The sequence below is a fragment of the Sceloporus occidentalis genome, unplaced genomic scaffold (assembly GCF_023333645.1).
Source record: "Sceloporus occidentalis isolate IW3139 unplaced genomic scaffold, rSceOcc1.0.p SCAF_1, whole genome shotgun sequence".
NCBI lineage: Eukaryota > Metazoa > Chordata > Lepidosauria > Squamata > Phrynosomatidae > Sceloporus > Sceloporus occidentalis.
The window spans coordinates 80459925-80477436 of NW_028316981.1; the positions used below are offsets into that span (position 1 = coordinate 80459925).

At 42.0% G+C, this 17512-nt stretch overlaps 1 protein-coding gene across 6 annotated transcripts in view; it reads left to right on the forward strand.

Moving 5' to 3' along the window:
- The window catches only part of UIMC1 (ubiquitin interaction motif containing 1), a 121993-nt gene extending 104484 nt beyond the window's left edge, over window positions 1-17509 (forward strand). Inside the window, exons 10-14 of one of the 6 annotated variants that reach the window (XM_089527227.1) lie at window positions 7834-7912; window positions 9889-10018; window positions 15375-15456; window positions 16062-16104; window positions 17090-17509. In XM_089527227.1, coding sequence (XP_089383353.1) covers window positions 7834-7912; window positions 9889-10018; window positions 15375-15456; window positions 16062-16104; window positions 17090-17135 — 380 coding nt within the window. In that variant the 3' untranslated portion in view covers window positions 17136-17509. Of the gene's footprint in view, window positions 1-7833; window positions 7921-9888; window positions 10019-10674; window positions 15457-16061; window positions 16105-17089 lie in introns of those variants that run through there. The other 5 variants (XR_016281463.1, XM_089527232.1, XR_016281464.1 and 2 more) reach the window with 5 other exon arrangements.
- Window positions 17510-17512: the final 3 nt, after the last annotated feature.

A 17512-nucleotide genomic window follows, 5' to 3' on the forward strand; every position in this document is an offset into this window, starting at 1 on the left:
TATACTTCTATTGATGCAGCCTAAAATCACATTGGCCTTGTTAGCTGCCACATCACACTGTTGACTCATGTTCAACTTGTGGTCTACTTGGACTCCTAGATCCCTTTCACATGTACTTTCATTCAGCCAGTTGTCCCCCATCCTATATCTGTGCTTTTCATTTTTCCGCCCTAAGTGCAGTACCTTACATTTCTCCGTGTTGAATTTCATTTTCTTAGCTTCGGCCCAGTTTTCTAGTCTGTTCAGGTCATTTTGAATCTTGATCCTGTCCTCTGGAGTATTATCTACTCCTCCTAATTTGGTGTCATCTGCAAATTTGATAAGTATTCCCCCAATTTTGTCCTCCAAGTCATTGATAAAGATGTTGAATAGAACTGGCCCGAGGACAGAGCCTTGTGGGACCCAACTGGTCACTTCTCTCCAGGATGAAAAGGAGCCATTGTTGAGCACCCTTTGCGTTCGGTCGGTCAACCAATTACAAATCCATGTAACAGTTGCCTTGTCTAGCCCACATTTTACAAGCTTGTTTGCAAGAATATCATGGGGAGCTTTGTCAAAGGCCTTACTGAAATCAAGATATACTATATCCACAGCATTCCCTTCATCTAACAAGCTGGTAATTTTATCAAAGAAAGAGATAAGGTTTGTCTGGCATGACTTCTTTCTCTGAAACCCGTGTTGACTTTTTGTGATTCTAGATGTTCACAGACTCTCTGTTTAATGATCTGCTCCATAATCTTTCCTGGTATTGAAGTCAGACTAACTGGACGATAATTGTTTGGATCCTCTTTTTTCCCCTTTTTGAAGATGGGGACAACGTTTGCCCTCCTCCAGTCTGCTGGGATTTCTCCTGTTTTCCAGGAGTTCTCAAAGATTATTGCTAATGGCTCCGATATTACATTTGTCAGTTCTTTTAATACCCTTGGATGTAGTTCATCTGGTCCTGGAGACTTAAATTCATTTAAATTAACAAGGTATTCCTCTACTATCTCTTTACTTATTCTGTGCTGAAATTCCCCTAATCTCCTCTGCTCCATTATCCTCAGGTTGAGCACCCTTTGCCTTTTCTGAGAAGACTGAGGCAAAGAAGGTGTTGAGTAATTCTGCCTTTTCTCTGTCTCCTGTTAGCATTTTGCCATCTTCTCCACGCAGTGGCCCTACCATTTCCTTCTTCTTCCTTTTGCTGCGGACATATCCAAAAAAGCCCTTTTTGTTGTTCTTAACCTCTCTAGCAAGCCTGACTTCATTCTGCGCTTTAGCTTTTCTGACTTTATCTCTACACAGGCTTGCTGTGATTTCCTCTTTGGTGATTTCCCCATTTTTCCATTTCTTATACATGTCCCATTTAAAACTTAGCTCAGTTGAAAGTTCTTTAGTCATCCATCCTGGCTTCTTGAGACATCTCCCATTTTTCTTCCTCACTGGAACTGTTTGAAATTGTGCCTTCAGTATCTCCCTTTTTAGAAACTCCCATCCATCTTGAACTCGCTTCTCTTTTAGTATTGTTGACCATGGGATCACACTCAGTATTTCTTTAAGTTTACTAAAATCAGCTTTCCTAAAGTCTAGAATGCGTGTTTGACTATGCCTGGCTTCTCCTTTCCATTGTATAACAAACTCCAGTAGAACATGATCACTTCCACCTAAGGCTCCCACCACTTGCACTCCATTAACTAGGTCATCCCTATTGGTTAGGATCAGATCCAAAATAGCTGATCCCCTTTTTGCCGCTTCCACCTTTTGGACAATGAAGTTATCTCCAAGGCAAGTGAGGAATTTGCTAGACCTTGAGGATTTGGCTGAGTTTGCTTTCCAGCAAATATCAGGATAGTTGAAGTCCCCCATCACTACTACATCTCTCCTTTATAAATGTGTGGTCATCTGTTCTAGAAAGACATCATCCAGTTCCTCAGTCTGACTTGGAGGTCTGTAGTAGACTCCCACAATAACATCCTTGTTGTTTCCCTGCCCTTTAATTTTTATCCAGATGCTCTCCACCTGGCTTCCAGGACTGATGTCCTGGATCTCTTCACTGGTGTAAATGTCCCTGACATATAAGGCTATTCCTCCTCCTTTCCTGTTTGGCCTATTTCTCTTAAAAAGGTTATACCCGTCTATTTCTACATTCCAGTCGTGAGACTCATCCCACCAGGTTTCAGTGAGGCCTGTTATATCATATTTGCTTTGTTGTGCTAGGAGTTGAAGTTCATCTTGCTTATTTCCTATGTTCTGTGCATTAGTGTAGAGACATCTAAGCCCATGTGTTCCCTTTACTTGCTGCCTATGCAAGTTCTTTTGCCTCCCACTTTTGGGTCCTTGCACTGTTTGCCTTGTTCCCTCTGTGTCAGTTTGACTATTTTCTCCAGCCCTTTTGCCTACCAGAATACTGTCTCCCTCCCCCACATAACTCAGTTTAAAGCCCTCCTGATCAAATTATTGAAGACTGTTGGCAAAAATGTTTTTGCCAACTGGTGTGAGATGCAACCCATCCCTTGCCAGAAGTCCCTCCTCATGGAACTGCAGCCCATGGTCCAAGAATGCAAACAGTTCTTGGCGGCACCATCTACGGAGCCAATTATTTACATCTGCTATTTTCTTTTCCTTTCCTGGACCATGCCCTTCAACTGGGAGAAGAGATGAGATGACAACCTGTGCATCCATCTCTTTCAACTTCCTACCCAAAGCCTCATAATCCCTTATGATATTCTGAAGGCTGTGCCTTGCAGTATCATTGGTTCCCACATGAACCAAAAGAAAGGGATAATGGTTAGTAGACTTGACAAGTCTTGTCAGCCTCTCCGTCACATCACAGATCTTTTGCCCCAGGGAGACAGCACACCTCCCGAGACATCTTGTCAGGCCCACAAACCACTGGTTCAGTGCCTCTCAGCAAAGAGTCCCTGACGACCACCACACGCCTCCTCCAAGGCTAAGCAGCGGCTGTTCCCTTTGGTGGAGCTCTCTGGGTCCTCTGCTCTGTCCCTGAGGTCTGTCCCTGCTGCTGTTCCTCATCATCCCTGATAGTAGAGAGAGATTGAAATCGATTCTGTAGCTGCAAGCTTACAGAACGTTCCTTGGTTTCCCTACTTCTGTGTGTGACCTTGCTCCAACTATCTCCTTCTGTTGTGTGTGAAGTGACCTCCTCCTCCCCAGCAACTTCCTCTGTGTGTTTCCCATCCAGGACCATCTGGTCCATTCTGGTCAGGAAAACCTCTTGCTCCCTATGATGCTGAAGTGTAGCGACCTGGGCCTCCAGCTGCTGTACTTTCTCTTCTAAGAGAGCTACCAGCTTGCACTTGGGGCAGGTGAAGTTCCCCATATCCCTAGGCAAGAAGACAAACATCCCACAAGTGTTGCAGGTGACTGCAGCAGGGCCTTCAGTGTCCATACTGAGAAGTCTTAAGGAGACACTGAAACAAGACTGTGGGCTTCCCCTGCTAAACTTGGCCTTTGTCCCCATGCTCTTGTCACTGAGTTCAAGTCACTTGGCCTATAGTTATGTAGAGCTCCTGGCTACTAGCTCCTTCCAGAGGAAAGTCTCTGACTCACTTCCTCTAAGGAAAAGTTCCCACAAGCCCCTTAAGGAAAAAAGGGAAAAGAAAAGTGAAAAAATTAAAGAGCCCCCCTCCAACAATGTTTACAGGTCAGCTTCTCCTCTATTCTCCAAAACCTCCCTGACTCTATAGAAAAATTAAAATTCGCACGCCTAATGCGCGCCTCTGCCAGCCTTCTGTAGAATTTATGGTTCAGACTCCTCCCAGCAGTGACTCCCAGAATGCACTAGCTCAAAGTATAAGGTTAGATCTCACCAAAAGTACATGGACAAGAAAAGCAGCCCTTTCCTCCTGGAAGGTGTCCAGGTTCATTCTTTCAGTGACCACATTCCCAGCCTTAACAGAGGTGAAGGTGTCAGATATACCATTCTCCTCCTCTTTACAGCTCCACCTTAGGTTCAAAGTGACATAGTCATCACTTCTCTGAGCTGCAGCCCTAGTGGTGCTGATGTGAATGCTGTTTTAAAAAAAGCTTCAACACCAAGAGAAGCGGCACTGATACAGCATAAAAGTAAGAAAACTGGCATTGAGAAAAGCTTTACTGCTTCTTAAAAGGACCAGTGTACTATGAGTCGGTACATTTATAAGACAAAGCACGCGTAAAAAAATAGCATGTTTGGTAAACGAGAATAGATTATTATAAGGGAAGGGAGGAGGGCCCTGTATAGAGCCATCTGTTCCATTCAGGGTTGCTTTCCCAAGTGCAGACTTCCATGTTTTTTGTATTTGTGAATGATAAACAAATATACTTTTTTTTGGACAAGAATGACATAACAACACTCTAAAAAACACTGAGGTTTGCTAGCTTCTCTGAAGAATACTGTTACCACACTCCTACCATGGTGCTCTACCATAGAAATGGGAGTGCAGGAAGGAACCTCTGTAAAAGAATAAATTGAAGTTTTGCTAAATTTTTTTAATTTGTATGCATTGCACCACATCTATTTCTCCCCAATCTGTGGGTACACAGGCTACCAAAGCTAACCAAAAGCTGCCACAGGAAGCCTTTTCATGTTTGATCTGCCTCTGACTCTCACACTTCTAAAAATATGAACATGGTTTTCAAGATATTTTTTAAAATAAATGAAAGCAGAAGCTCTTGGGAATCTACTAAGCTATGCAAAATAGCTGCTGGGGAGCCACATGCTGTCCCTCCCCAAATATTCTGTGGTGGGCTTCCTTGGAACAGGACCATGGAAAATACAATTCTACACTGCAACAAATGCGGTTAGGACATAATATCTAGAACAGCCAGGGGAACACAAGTTTCTTTTTTCACTGACGGAGAAAAATCCAATGCCTGATAGGTTTTAATTCAGCTACAGTGAGCTTTATGAACATGTATAGCTTAGCCCAGCATGTTTTGAGGGAAGATGCTGTGCTCATTTTATATTGATGGTTGTAGGACTACCCTGTTTTTTTCTTTTTTTGCTCTAAGAAGAGATTTATTTATTAGTAATTGCTCTTAAAGAGACTGTCCCACTCCAAGCTCTCTCATTTAGAAACTTGTTCTAAATTTGGTGTTTCTGTTGGTGGTAAGGTTTGGTGGCACAATCCTGTAGGGATTGTTGTAGAGCTCAGCTTTTGTAATGGAAACAGTCCAACTTGTCTGTGATGAGCTGAGCCCATTGCCAACACCATCCCATTTTTTTCCTTCCTTCTCTTAGTAGTACAGTTGTTGGTCTTTCCTGGCATTTTTGTAATGCTAGTCCCAAAGGTTTCTAGCAGGCTTGTTGAGCCAGATGTGTTCTCTTCTCCTGGAAAAAATAGCACTGATTAACACCTGAGCTGAGCACAAGGCACTCTGAGCGTGACTGTTACAGGAATATTAACAACTGTGCACTAGCTTAAAGATCTGCTCTGCTTTAGCTGCACACAGGTTTGTTAAAAAGCCTTGGGGGAGTGTCAAGTGAATTAAAGATTAACAACAGGGCATGGAAGCTTCTTGAGTCCAAGTCACTGATTCAGATCCAGTCCACACTTACAGAAACACAGGTGGTCCTCTTTTGGTGATGGGTCAGCATCTCTGTGAATGTGCAAGCATGGAGCTCCATTCTTGCCTGCATCCAGGCATCCCAGAATCCTCAGCGAGCATAAACCTTGGTCCAGAGAGCTCACATACTATATAGTGGTCACTACAGCAAGTAAGTGGTAAAGAGGCATCCATTAAAACTAGCAGACGAACCAGTGTTTTATAGTAACCACCAAGCTAATGAAGACAAAAGAACTACAGAGCCAAAATGTATACTTCAAAGCCCAGACTGGCACTGATAAGGCCTCTTTCTATTTTGAACTCTGTGGGCGCCCACTTTACAGCAGATGTTGAGCAAACAATAACCGTTTTATAGTGCCTATAACAGTGATTCAGGCCTTTCTCCTAATGAGAATATTGAGCACAGGAAGAACTGATACCAGGCTATAAAAGTGTTCTAATACACTGTCCCCTCCGCTAGATTGCCCAAGAGTGCTTAAAGCAACATCTGTTTCTGTGTTAGAAACTCTAGCACCCTGGTGGAAATGGCTGAGGATATGTGATATGTTCCCCAAGTAGCATAGCTGGTGGCCTGTCAACAGGAGTATGTTGAAAGGAATTCAACTGTATGAAACAAACATTTAAATACTATCCTTGTAGCTGTTTGGTGAGAAGAGCTGGGGCAGCTGGCTGAGCGTACTGAGACACATCCCTTATTTCATTGCCATCACCACCAATTCTAACTGGAAAAAGAGGAGACAGGTTTTGTGGCAGATTGTATGTATGTATGTATACTTAAGTGTGTAAGAGAACCAGCCAGCATGGTGTGGTGTTTTGAGCATTGGATTGTGACTCTCTGGAGACCCGGGTCTCAATCTCTGCTCAGCTATAAAAATCCACTGGGTGACCTTGAGCAGGTCATACTCTCTCAGCCTCAGAGGAAGACAAAGGCAAACCCCCTCTGAACAAATCTTGTCAAGCAAAACCTGTCGGAAATGACTTGAAGACACACAGCAACAACAGTACTTAAGTGCATCACAAAGTTTGCCATTGCCTTGTAAATATGTTTCTAATCCTTAAAATGTCAAAGAAAACATTTATGCTATTCGGTTAGAACAGTGGTTCTCAACCTTCCTAATGCCACAACCCTTTAACACAGTTCCTCATGTTGTGGTGATCCCCAACCATAAAATTGGGGTGTCTTGGTTTCTAGGACCATCAGAAATATGTGTTTTCCGATGGTCTTAGGCAACCCTTGTGAAAGGGTTGTTCGACCCCCAAAGGAGTCTCGACCACAGGTTGAGAAACGCTGGGTTAGAAGATGTGGAACCTTGGATAGAGTAGCTTGCAAACAAGGGGCACATCTTCTGTTAAAGTCAAGAGAATTATACGATCCAAGAGAAAGAAACTAACTGTTTTACCTCTTTCCCTCACCCGATCTCCCACCGAGGTCCTATGGCTTTTTCTCTCCTGTCCCCTGGCTCTCTTCCATTTTTCAGATGTTTGCCAAGAGACTCCAAAATTTCCCAAAAGTCAGGATTTCACTTAGAGTAGATATGGTCTTAAGGTAATTCAAATAAAAGGTTGTTCTGTATATAGAAATTAGATTTTCTGGGATTCTACACTGACTTTTTTTTAAAACCCAAAGTACAAGCTTTTTGCTTCTGAACTTGTCATACACAATCATACAAAGCCACTGGAATAGTTTTCGCTTTTACTGATTGAGATTGTTTCCTCTGACTGAATAAAAGGGTCTTTGTGTCCAATTGGATTTAGGCCCATTTCTAGGACACAGGGCTTCTGAACCCCTATATACAGTATCCCTGTATTCTTGGGGATTCTTATACCTGTTATCACCTAGGCAAGAGAGTTCAATGAGCAAACAGATAATTTCAAGTGCTAAAACAGCAGACATTTAACCTTATATTTTAGAATGCCAAGAGAGGTTGTCTGAAGGTTGAAATTAAGCTATAGAATCTATAGTTTAGATTAGTGAAGTCAGGCTCTATATGCTGCCTTTATTAGGTTTTTTGTATGTGTGGTTATGTTGTGTTAGAAGAACAGAAAAGTTAGTGAATTCTTTTTCTGGGTGGAAGCTTTACAATTCTCTCACAGTAGGAAAGGCAATGCCATTATAAACAAGACCTTTTCTCACTTTTCCCCACTGTGATATCCCTGAATGAACTGGTACTGCTTGAGCAGGAGGGCTTTGAAAATGTTTTCTGAGACAAGTATTGTGTATTTTGACAAACCTCCTAAGGTTCATAAGGAGAGAGGAGGAGCAACTATTCTGTTTTTGTTTTGAAGTGATGACCCGACGACAAAGAGAAGCCAAGAGTAAAGTTGCCTGTTCCAAAGAGACATCAAAATCTGTTGACACTGACAAGTAAGTAGGTATGATGCCCTTTTACACCACTTTCCTTTTTAGTTCTGAATGCCTCTTTAGGGTTGTTTCTGGATATTTCTGTTGTATGAGCCCCTGAATCCATGGCAGTTCACCTTAGTATCACACACCTCCACTACAGTTCACCTTAGTATCCGAGAAGATTCCTATGAAGGGAAACGGCATCTGACTCTTGTCTATTGTTTTCTTTTTTTCTTTTTTCCAGAGCACCTTTGTATTTTGTCTTTGAAAGCACTGAATTAATTACAGTTTCTCTGAGGGTCACATATCCCACCACTGAATGTTGATGGCAACCAGGGTTGAATCTGTGGATAAACAATGTATGGATATGAGGGTGAACTGTAGCACAAAACAGAAACATGTAGAGCTGGTACTCCAGTGTCAGTGGCATCCTTCACCATTGTGGTTTCCCTGATTCATCTGAGTTGTGTTTCTTCTACCTTCTCTTATTTTTCCCATGCTGCCTTCGTCCATTCCATGTTAGACAGAAGAAGATTGCACACCAGTGGTGCAGGTGTTCTATCTGGTTTCTCCTGGGATAAGGTTGTACATTTGCACCATTCTGCAGTAATGGTTTTTCACTGTGATGGACATGTGCAGTTCTGAACTGCTCTCAGTTTTATAGGATGATTTATAACATTGGCCAACCAGGAAAATCCTGTAGAAGTAGAAAAGTATACCTACAAAGCTTTGGACAGCCTTTGCCCCCATGTCCTACAACAAATCAAGGCAAGTAACAAGCCCTGGAAAGCAACAAAACTTTGAGCTGTGGTAGGTTACCCTAGAGGCTGTACATAAAACTTGAAAGCAGGCAGCCAATGCAAGAGTGGGTTGGTTTTGAATGAGTATCTGCATATTTCTGTGAGACAGATACTGATGGAGAAGGTTGGCAAGGATGTTACCTATAGTGATATCGTTGATGAAATTAGACTTTGTGCAGATGACACTGGTTTTGTTTAATCTTTCTTATAGCCACCCCTCCTCCTCCTCTTTCTCCCACCCACACAGCATCATGAGAAAGAATCTGACTGTAAAAATCCCTGCCATGGAAATAATTTTGCTGTTACAAACACTGGATGGCAACATCACTAATGGAATTAGGCTAATTATAGAGAGGACAGCTTCTGTTTAGACACATTATCTTGGTAATCAGCAGTGACTGGGAAGAAAAAATGGAAAAAGTACTGCAGTAATGTAACAAAAAGGGGGCTCATGAGGCTCATTCTAAATGGCATGAAATAGTGAGGGATGTCAGAACCCTCTAATTCAGGTCCAACAATCAAACAGCTGCATCCAGTTCCACTTTTGTTCTCCTGTCCTCCTGAGCATATTCAGGCCGTTCCTTCTTGAGCAGAGTCAAATTCTTTTGTGCACATAATTTTGCTAGTTGGAGTGAAACTGGAGTTGGGAGAGGCTGGCTATTCTGCCAAACAGTCTGGCACCCAGCACAGGTTTGGTGCTGCTTTCTCAACATTGTACACTCTAAGATGGAGGTGGTACCCTTACAGATTTGATAGAGTTATTGTTTAGATAGATTCATTCAGACTCAGAAAAACATATCTGATTTAACACACTTGGTTTGGGGGCAAAATGTAACACACTTTTGCAAAGGCATAACATTTCATTTCAACTGTGTTGACAGTGTGTTTTATGTCTGAAGGGACATAGACATTGAGATAGTCAGAGGAGCTGATTTCATTACTATCCCACTGCTGCAGCAGCAGGACACAGAAGAGTAGTTGGGAGAATACTGCTAATCAGTTTCTCCTTTGGCTTGGTGTTGGACCAGTTTTATTGGTCATCCTGCTGCGTAGGTCCATTTCCCACCAATGAACTTTCCCCATGGAATGCCTTGGAGAAGCAGAAATATTCCAGGTAGAGTAAATCTCATGCACTTCTCTCTCTCTCTCTCTCTCTCTCTCTCTCTCTCTCTCTCTCTCTCTCTCCTGGCCTGGAAGGCACGAGAAGTGTTACATCTGTAAGTCTCTGGTGCCTTGGAAAGCATATCAGAGGCATGTTGATGGCTGTCTTATGAGTCAGAACATCAGTGGGGCTCTGGAGGGCCGGACACGGTTGCGCCGGGCAAAGGTAAGGGTAGATTCTTTCTTAAGGCTACAAAGGTGCTAGGTTGTGCTTGCATGCACAGGCCAGCAGGTCTCCTCCTGTTTCAGGGTATATCATTTTTGAAAAAAGAAGTTGTGGCTTGCTTATGCCTACTCCTTTTTCAGAGTATATTTCCCAGTAAGTTTGGCCATGATATATTTCAGATATACCTCTGGCTGCTTGAGAGGTTCTCTTCCTTAAGCTGATCCCCCCTAGCTGCAGACCGTCTCTAAATCTGAGGGGAACATCTGGTCCTCTAGATGTTGTAGGGCTTGCTGGTTGGAGTTTAATTCCCGTTAGCTCCAGCAGGAAGACGCCCATTAGCTCCAGCAGGAAGGCCAGTGGAGTGGGAGACTGGAGGGCCACAGGGTTCCTCAGCCCCCATCTAAACGATATAGCAGTGTGGGTGAGATGAGATTGTTGACGTTCCTGTTTGGAACTGGCAGCTTCCATTGATCTTTGCCCATATGATTGCATTATGCAGAGACTGTTACCAACCACATGGGATCAACCTACTGTGCATAAAAGATTAAAAAAACAACACATGTCCAAGCACTGTGCTCAAGGATGGAGACATATTGGATTGCAAAGGAAGTATCTTTTTGTGTTGCAAATGCATTTTAAATTTCCTGGACTTTCAGAATCTCCCAGCAGCCACATGGCCAGAAGAAAGAGATGCAAGTCTGCAAGTAATACCCCTCCATTCCATCTGAACTGAGAACAGAAACAGCAAAATGCAGGCCTATGACTAACATCTTTATTTTTTTTCTCTTCCTGTATGGTTTTTAACACCTTGCCTAATGAAGAAGCCAGTGGAGCTTCAAAACCTTGCAACATGTATATTGTGCATTTTGGTTGGCCAATAAAGGTGTCACTGTTTGGTGGATTTTACATGTTTTTGAATTTGCTATATGGCCAACATGGCTACCCCTGGATGTTTTAAGGAATTGTGAGTTAGGGTTATATGGTGAGCCAAGAGAAAAGTGAATCTCCCTAAACTACAGAAGTAAACCCTTTGAATATCTCAACAGCTGTTGCCAACTGCTTTTCCATGAGTTGTTCTCTTGAAAACAACTTTTTTCTCTCTCTCTTCAAACTAATCTTTGTCACAGGATTGTGTAACCTAAAATGAAAGGCTGAATTATAATTCATTATGGATTCTTGGTGTGGAATGAGAAGGCATGTAAAATATTGGTGCTTGAATGTTATAAGTGCTGTCCTGATCCCCGGTCCTATTTTGACATGGCAATAGCTGCTAAGTATTTTTCCACAAGGGCTGAAAACTTGCTAAAATATGTATATCTCAGAAGACAACCTCTTTGGCTCAAAAATCAAATTTCATGACCCAAGCGTCACATGATGGAATGAGCTCCCATCACTAGTCCCAGCTTCTGCTGCCAGTCATCTAAAAGTTCAAGTAGATAAATAGATACCACTTCGGTGGAAAGGTAACAGCGTTTTGTGCAGTCATGCTGGTCACATGATCACAGAGTTCTCATTGACAACTGTTAAGTAACTGAGATGAGCATCATCCCCTACAGTCAGACACAATGAGATAAACTTGTCAAAGGGGAAACCTTTACCTTTTAGTTATGAATAAAACTGGGCTCTGAACACAGACGCCAATCTTGGCAGTCAGCCCTTCTGAACCAGAGCCAAAATGTCTGTTTTGGGGTGCATATAAACTTTGCAAACAGTGCACCATAAGTACCTGCCCCCCCTTGCTAAGTTGCATTCTAATTACTTTTCCATAAACACTACCAGTTTTTACATCCAGTCCTAAGGGATGCTTCACATTCAGAAGTACATTTTACTTTGAAATGATTTCTCTGTATGAGCTTGTTCCAATTTTCAGTCTCCAGATTGGCAGCTTGTTCTTTTGAGTTCTTGTGGGAAATTTATCTACCTGCATACATGTCCATAATTTGTATTTTTACACCTAGATGGCTCCATTATGTTTTTGGTTGGTCACTATATATGACATTTGTATTGTGAAAATGCATGTTGTTCTGTTCTTGCAGCAACTCACATCTCATATTTGTTTCTTGGTGAACATTCATGGCCTCAAAGAAGAAAACTCCACTATTCCTTCCCCTAAGAGCTGAGGGTGTAATAGGGAACCTATTTGTCAGAACACAGAAGTGTATGTGTATGAATAACTGATATTTTTAAAATTTTTATCTCTGAAACACAGAAATTCAGCATTGTATAACACTATTTTCTTTGATTGATTCACAGCAGTCCAGTTTACTGTACCATGGTATATACAGTGTGCGCACATCATACGCAGCTTTCAGCTTATGCTGAAAGCCACACGTCAGAAGAAGCAATGTTGCGTGCAGCATGGGCACGGGCCCCATTATTTTCAGTGGGCTCCACCATATGTGGTATTTCCCTTTCGTGGGGGGGTGTTTCCAGAACGGATCCCCCACGTAAGGGAAGGGTGCATTGTGATTAGTTTGACAAAATGATATTAATCCTAGTTGTTATGATGCAAGGTTATCTGGCTGGCTCTCCCTATTAATATTAGTGACCACAGTTGAACTAGTTAATCCCCTATGGGCAGTTAACCTCAGATATGTAAATGTGGCATTGGCATCCTGGTGGTCATGACTCCTTCTGACGCAGTTGCCTGCTACCTCATGTGCCCTGCCCATCTCGTTTGTAGCAGAGGTCTGCAGGCAGTCTCCTTGCTGATTTATTTCTGACGGCGAGGTTGTAATCCATGGCAGCCGCATGAGTGCTAAGGCAATGTGATTTCTCAGCAGGCAGATGCAACATGATGTCTCAGTTTTGTCTAATCCCTTAAATCCATCACAGGCCCCAGCCCCTCAGGGATTCGCATGCAAATGATGAGATTGCCTGTTGATGAGTTTGGCTGGGACACAGCAAAGCGTTATGCAGTTTCCAGCACAGGGGAAGCCTCTTGTTCATACCACTAACTCTTGCTTTCTAAATGTGTTTCCTGGATCTGGTCAGAACTTGTCTTGTCCCTTAAAACAGAGGCATGTCAAGTCAAACATCCCTTTGACACCTGAGATCAAAGGCAGTCCTATGGCTCTGCATAATGGGAACAAGTGAGTGTCCACATATTCTCACCCAGGCATTATGTGTGCTGAGTCCAGTTTGCTCTGAACTGTAAGCATGCTCCTGAGGCTTTTTACCAGTCTTTCCTTTAGTCTCTTGGGGAAAGCTGCAGGGATGGTTGCTCAGATTTCCTTGAGGTACAGCAGAAGAGGGTTTTGTTTTTGTTTTTTAAAGAGAATCATTACCTGCAAAGATTCTGCATATTCAAAGCTGACAAGTTTAGTTTCATAATCTACCTGATAACCTACACAGCACTTGGTGTACAGTTAAAATGAACTAAAGTAATTTGATTACTAATGATAGTGTTTGGTTTTGGCAAGAAGGCTAATAGAACAGACACACAGCATAACTGAATCAGAATGCATTTCCTAGGCTACATATGATTCCTAGTCTGAAATGAAATTTTACATGAATCAGAAGCCAAAAAAAATCAATTAAAAAATATTGTATTGTCTTCTCTTCCTTCTCATTCCCTGAGAACATCTAATAATCTAAAACAGGTGGTATAATTTCACAGTGCTTCACTCCTTTTTCTGTCTGCCACTGGCAAGGTGGGCTAATGTTGAGTGTGGTGATGACACATGTTGTCTTTGGGAATCTTGGACACTGCTGGGGAGAAAGGGAGGACAAGGGGCAGGGCAGCACATTTGGTGGGAACCAGTCAACTCTTATCACTGCTCATCCGAGCTTGAATTTAGAAATTGAATTGTTGTTTATTGCCTTCTGGCATGTTGTAATGGGGAGAGTATCTCTCTCTTTCATGATACATATGCTTGGCATGACATGAAATTCTCAAATTCTGTCTAACCATCGGTGAACTTCATTATCAAATTTCTTTGGCTTTTTTTTTTTTTTTTGTCACTTATCCTCTCAGTTTCTTTAGTCAACCCCTACCAAATCAGTTTCACTTAGCCCTTCCTTTGATAGAGCCAGCTATACATTTCTGCCTACTATTAGATGCCACCATCCATCTTTGCTTTTTAAACTGTATTCTTTTGCTGGCATAAACAGCAAGTGAACATCTCTAGAGGAGAGGGAGCCAGACATGTAAATTTGAATTGTTTCCATGGCAGTTAGCATTTTGATGTGGCACAGACATACAAGGAGAGTGTCCTCTGCATAGGAAGGGATGTCACTGGAGACCAGTGGGTTTAAAACAGATTCAGCAGCATGATCTTTTCCCATCCATCCCTTGAGGATTAACAGTACATAGGCCTCAGCTTTGCATGGAGGTCTCATCTTAATTGTACAATGCTGCTTTTCCACATCGCCATCAGAGCATAGCCTCCTCAAACTGATTCAGTTCTTTGCAGCTAGATTGTTAATGCTGCCTATCTCCTAAAGATGGTTAAAGCTTCATAGATCTGGAGAAATGGTCAGTTCTCTGTGTTTTTTCCACTCAGCTGTGAGAGTCTTGTGAAACTTTTTCATTAGTTTGCTTTGTGTATTATTTAGATGCCTTCAGTGGGAAAGATAATTCCTTCAAAAAGGGGTCTGAGCTTTTCTTCAGTCTTCAGAATGAAAAGCCAGAGTTGTATGACAGTTGTCATGAAGAACCTCCAGATTCAGATCCTGACTTGGCCTCCAGATAAAAAATTTTCTGCATTTCCAGTATTCTTTCCTCACAAACAAGATAAATGTATATTTAGAAGACCCACATGGGAAATGGTTTCAAAGCAGCTTCTGCAGACCTTGACAATGCACTGCTATTTTAAACATTACAACATCATTTTTTCTGATTATGAAAGTTTCAGAGGAATGCATGAAAATGATGGGTTGGATCCAGACTTAGTCATAGTCAGAATAGACCTATTGAAATGGATAGGATATGGGTTAGGTGTCACCAGAGACCTGTTCACACTATACAGTAATAGCATGGTGATTTCCGCATCAACTTTCTCAGCCAGAGAGTTCTAATGCCCTCCCAAACTACAAACCCCAGGATTCCACAGGAGGGAGCCATGGCAGTTAAAAGGGAATCATAGTGCAGTGTGAAAAGGCCTTCAATCTCACTTACTTAAGGGTAGTTCACTTTAAGTATTCTTAATTCTGAATGCAACCCATTATTTCAGTACTAATTAAAGTAGAAGAATAAGAAGGGCAAGAGTTGTCTTTGGGATGGCGGTGAAGGAGCTGTCTCCTTTGTTCAGCCCAACTGTGATTTGTCCCTGGTCCCTCTTGCATGTCAGGTTTCCTGTGAGACATTCTGTTTTGAAGACTGTTTTGTGCATGATATTATTTTACTTTGTTTCAGGAGGAGCGAAGAAGTGAGGGCAGACTTCTGAATATGCTGGACCAATCAGAACACAAGGCTGTAGACTGGCGGACAGCACTTGGTCAGCATTTACACTTTTTTGTCTACTTGTTAATACTAGCCTTTCATTCTATTGCATGGCATTACAAGAATGTAATTGCCCTTTGACTACATATCATAGTTGCTATGCTCGTCTAAATTCATCCTGATTGCTGCTGCTCTCACCAAATACAAAGGCATTTATATATCACAACTACAGTACACTTGAGGTGAGTTCTTGAGGAAATAGCAGTGACATTCTTGAAGAAACATAAACAGGAGCCCTGTAAACTATGCCCATTTCACAACAATGCAGCATGGTACCCTTTTGTTTTCCCTTCTTTCATGCAAGTACAGTTTTAAAGTGTGGATATTTTCATAAATTGGTCTCCCAATCTCTGCTGTCAACAGGAGTTATAGAAATATTTTAAGTCCCTTCTTTCCATATGTAGTCATGTGCATCCTGCCAAACTTAACTCCAGACAAGAGGGATAGAGCCTGCCTATCATCATCCAGTTTGATTTGATTGTGTTTACCAGGGACTGATGTTTCTCTGACTGTACTTTAGAATGAGTTTAGCTGGTCTTCCAAGACTGGCATTATCCTGTGCTGGTGGAATTAATATCCTGTGCTGTATTCTCATTTCAGATGCAGAGGTGCCTGATACACCACCCAGAGGAGAAGACTCAAGGTTAGCTAGGACCCCGTGAGCTGCTGGGTTGTTCAGCTGCAAAACAAGGCCAGAGCAAAATGTGTGGTCACACTAGGCTGAGTGCAGGTTTCCAGCATCATGCTGTGAGCAAAGCCAAAGGAAAAGAAACCTTAGTAAAGAAAAGACCACACCAAAACTGTTTTCTAGTGAAGATGGCATAAAAAGTCAGCCCTGTCTGAATAGGAAGCGAATGACTGCAGGGGCATAGCGTTTTCCTCAGGACAAGGATGTTAATGACATTAGACAAGAGACAATATTAGGGCACATTGCAGAACATGAGGGTGTCATAGTTTCCTGTTAACTTAGCTCTGCTTTAAAATAAAAAATACTAGATCACAACATCTCAGTAATAATAGAGCAACTCCCCAATTTTTCTGCCACTGATAATGTTTACAGAAGATCTTAATAGATATGATGAGATGCATGTTTCCTTGAAATGTTTGAGCCCCAAACTATTCAGAGCTTGGAGGGTGAAAACCCAGCACCTTGAACTGATCTCTTAATAAATACAGAGGCATTGTCATTCCTTCAGCATTAGTGTAGTGTTTTTAAATGAACCAATTAGAACTCTGGTTATCTAATTCTACACATCTGCAAATTTATAAGCTATTTTCCAGGAGAGCCCCACATATACCACACTACGATAATACAGAAATGGGAGCCTTGTCGACAGATGTGGCACTTGAGCTCCCATTATCCTTTACCATTCACTATGCTAAGGCTGATGTAAGCTGCGATCCACTAACATCTAGAGGCCTACAGGTTTCCCACCCTTGCAGCAGTCTAATCTGGATGTTTACCAGAGCACAAAACCTATAAGAGAGAAAACCAAAAACAATTGAATTTAGTAAGTCTATGAACTATAGGACCATGATGCAACACAAAGACATGGTTGAAGGTAGTTGCCTGGTTTCAAATATATACATACATTTTTCTTTTTCATTTCCCCTTCTATTGGACATAGCATGACAGAGACAGACAAGGGGGTTGAGTGCAGTTGGAGCATCTGAACCTCTTTCCCTCAAGCAGCTTGTAGTGACTCTCCAATTAGAACTTTCACCTCCATTTCTGAAGCCAAAGACTGCCTAGTGGACTTTAAAAAGCAGCTGGCCATTGGTTCAGGCAGTCAGAAACAAACCAAAGCCAACCTCAAGAGCAAGAAGAAATTCTGAGGCTTGTGTAATGGATAAGGGACCTGAAAATGAAACAGGAAGCAAAACTTCTTATTTTCCAATCTTGCCTGACAAGAGTACGACTCCCCACCTAACTTCAGACTTTCCTCTGTATATTTTGTATGAACTTTACAGAGATTTGTCATGTATTAAATAGATTATGTCCTTTATAGAGGCCTATGAAGCCATAATAAATATATTTATTATGTTTTTAT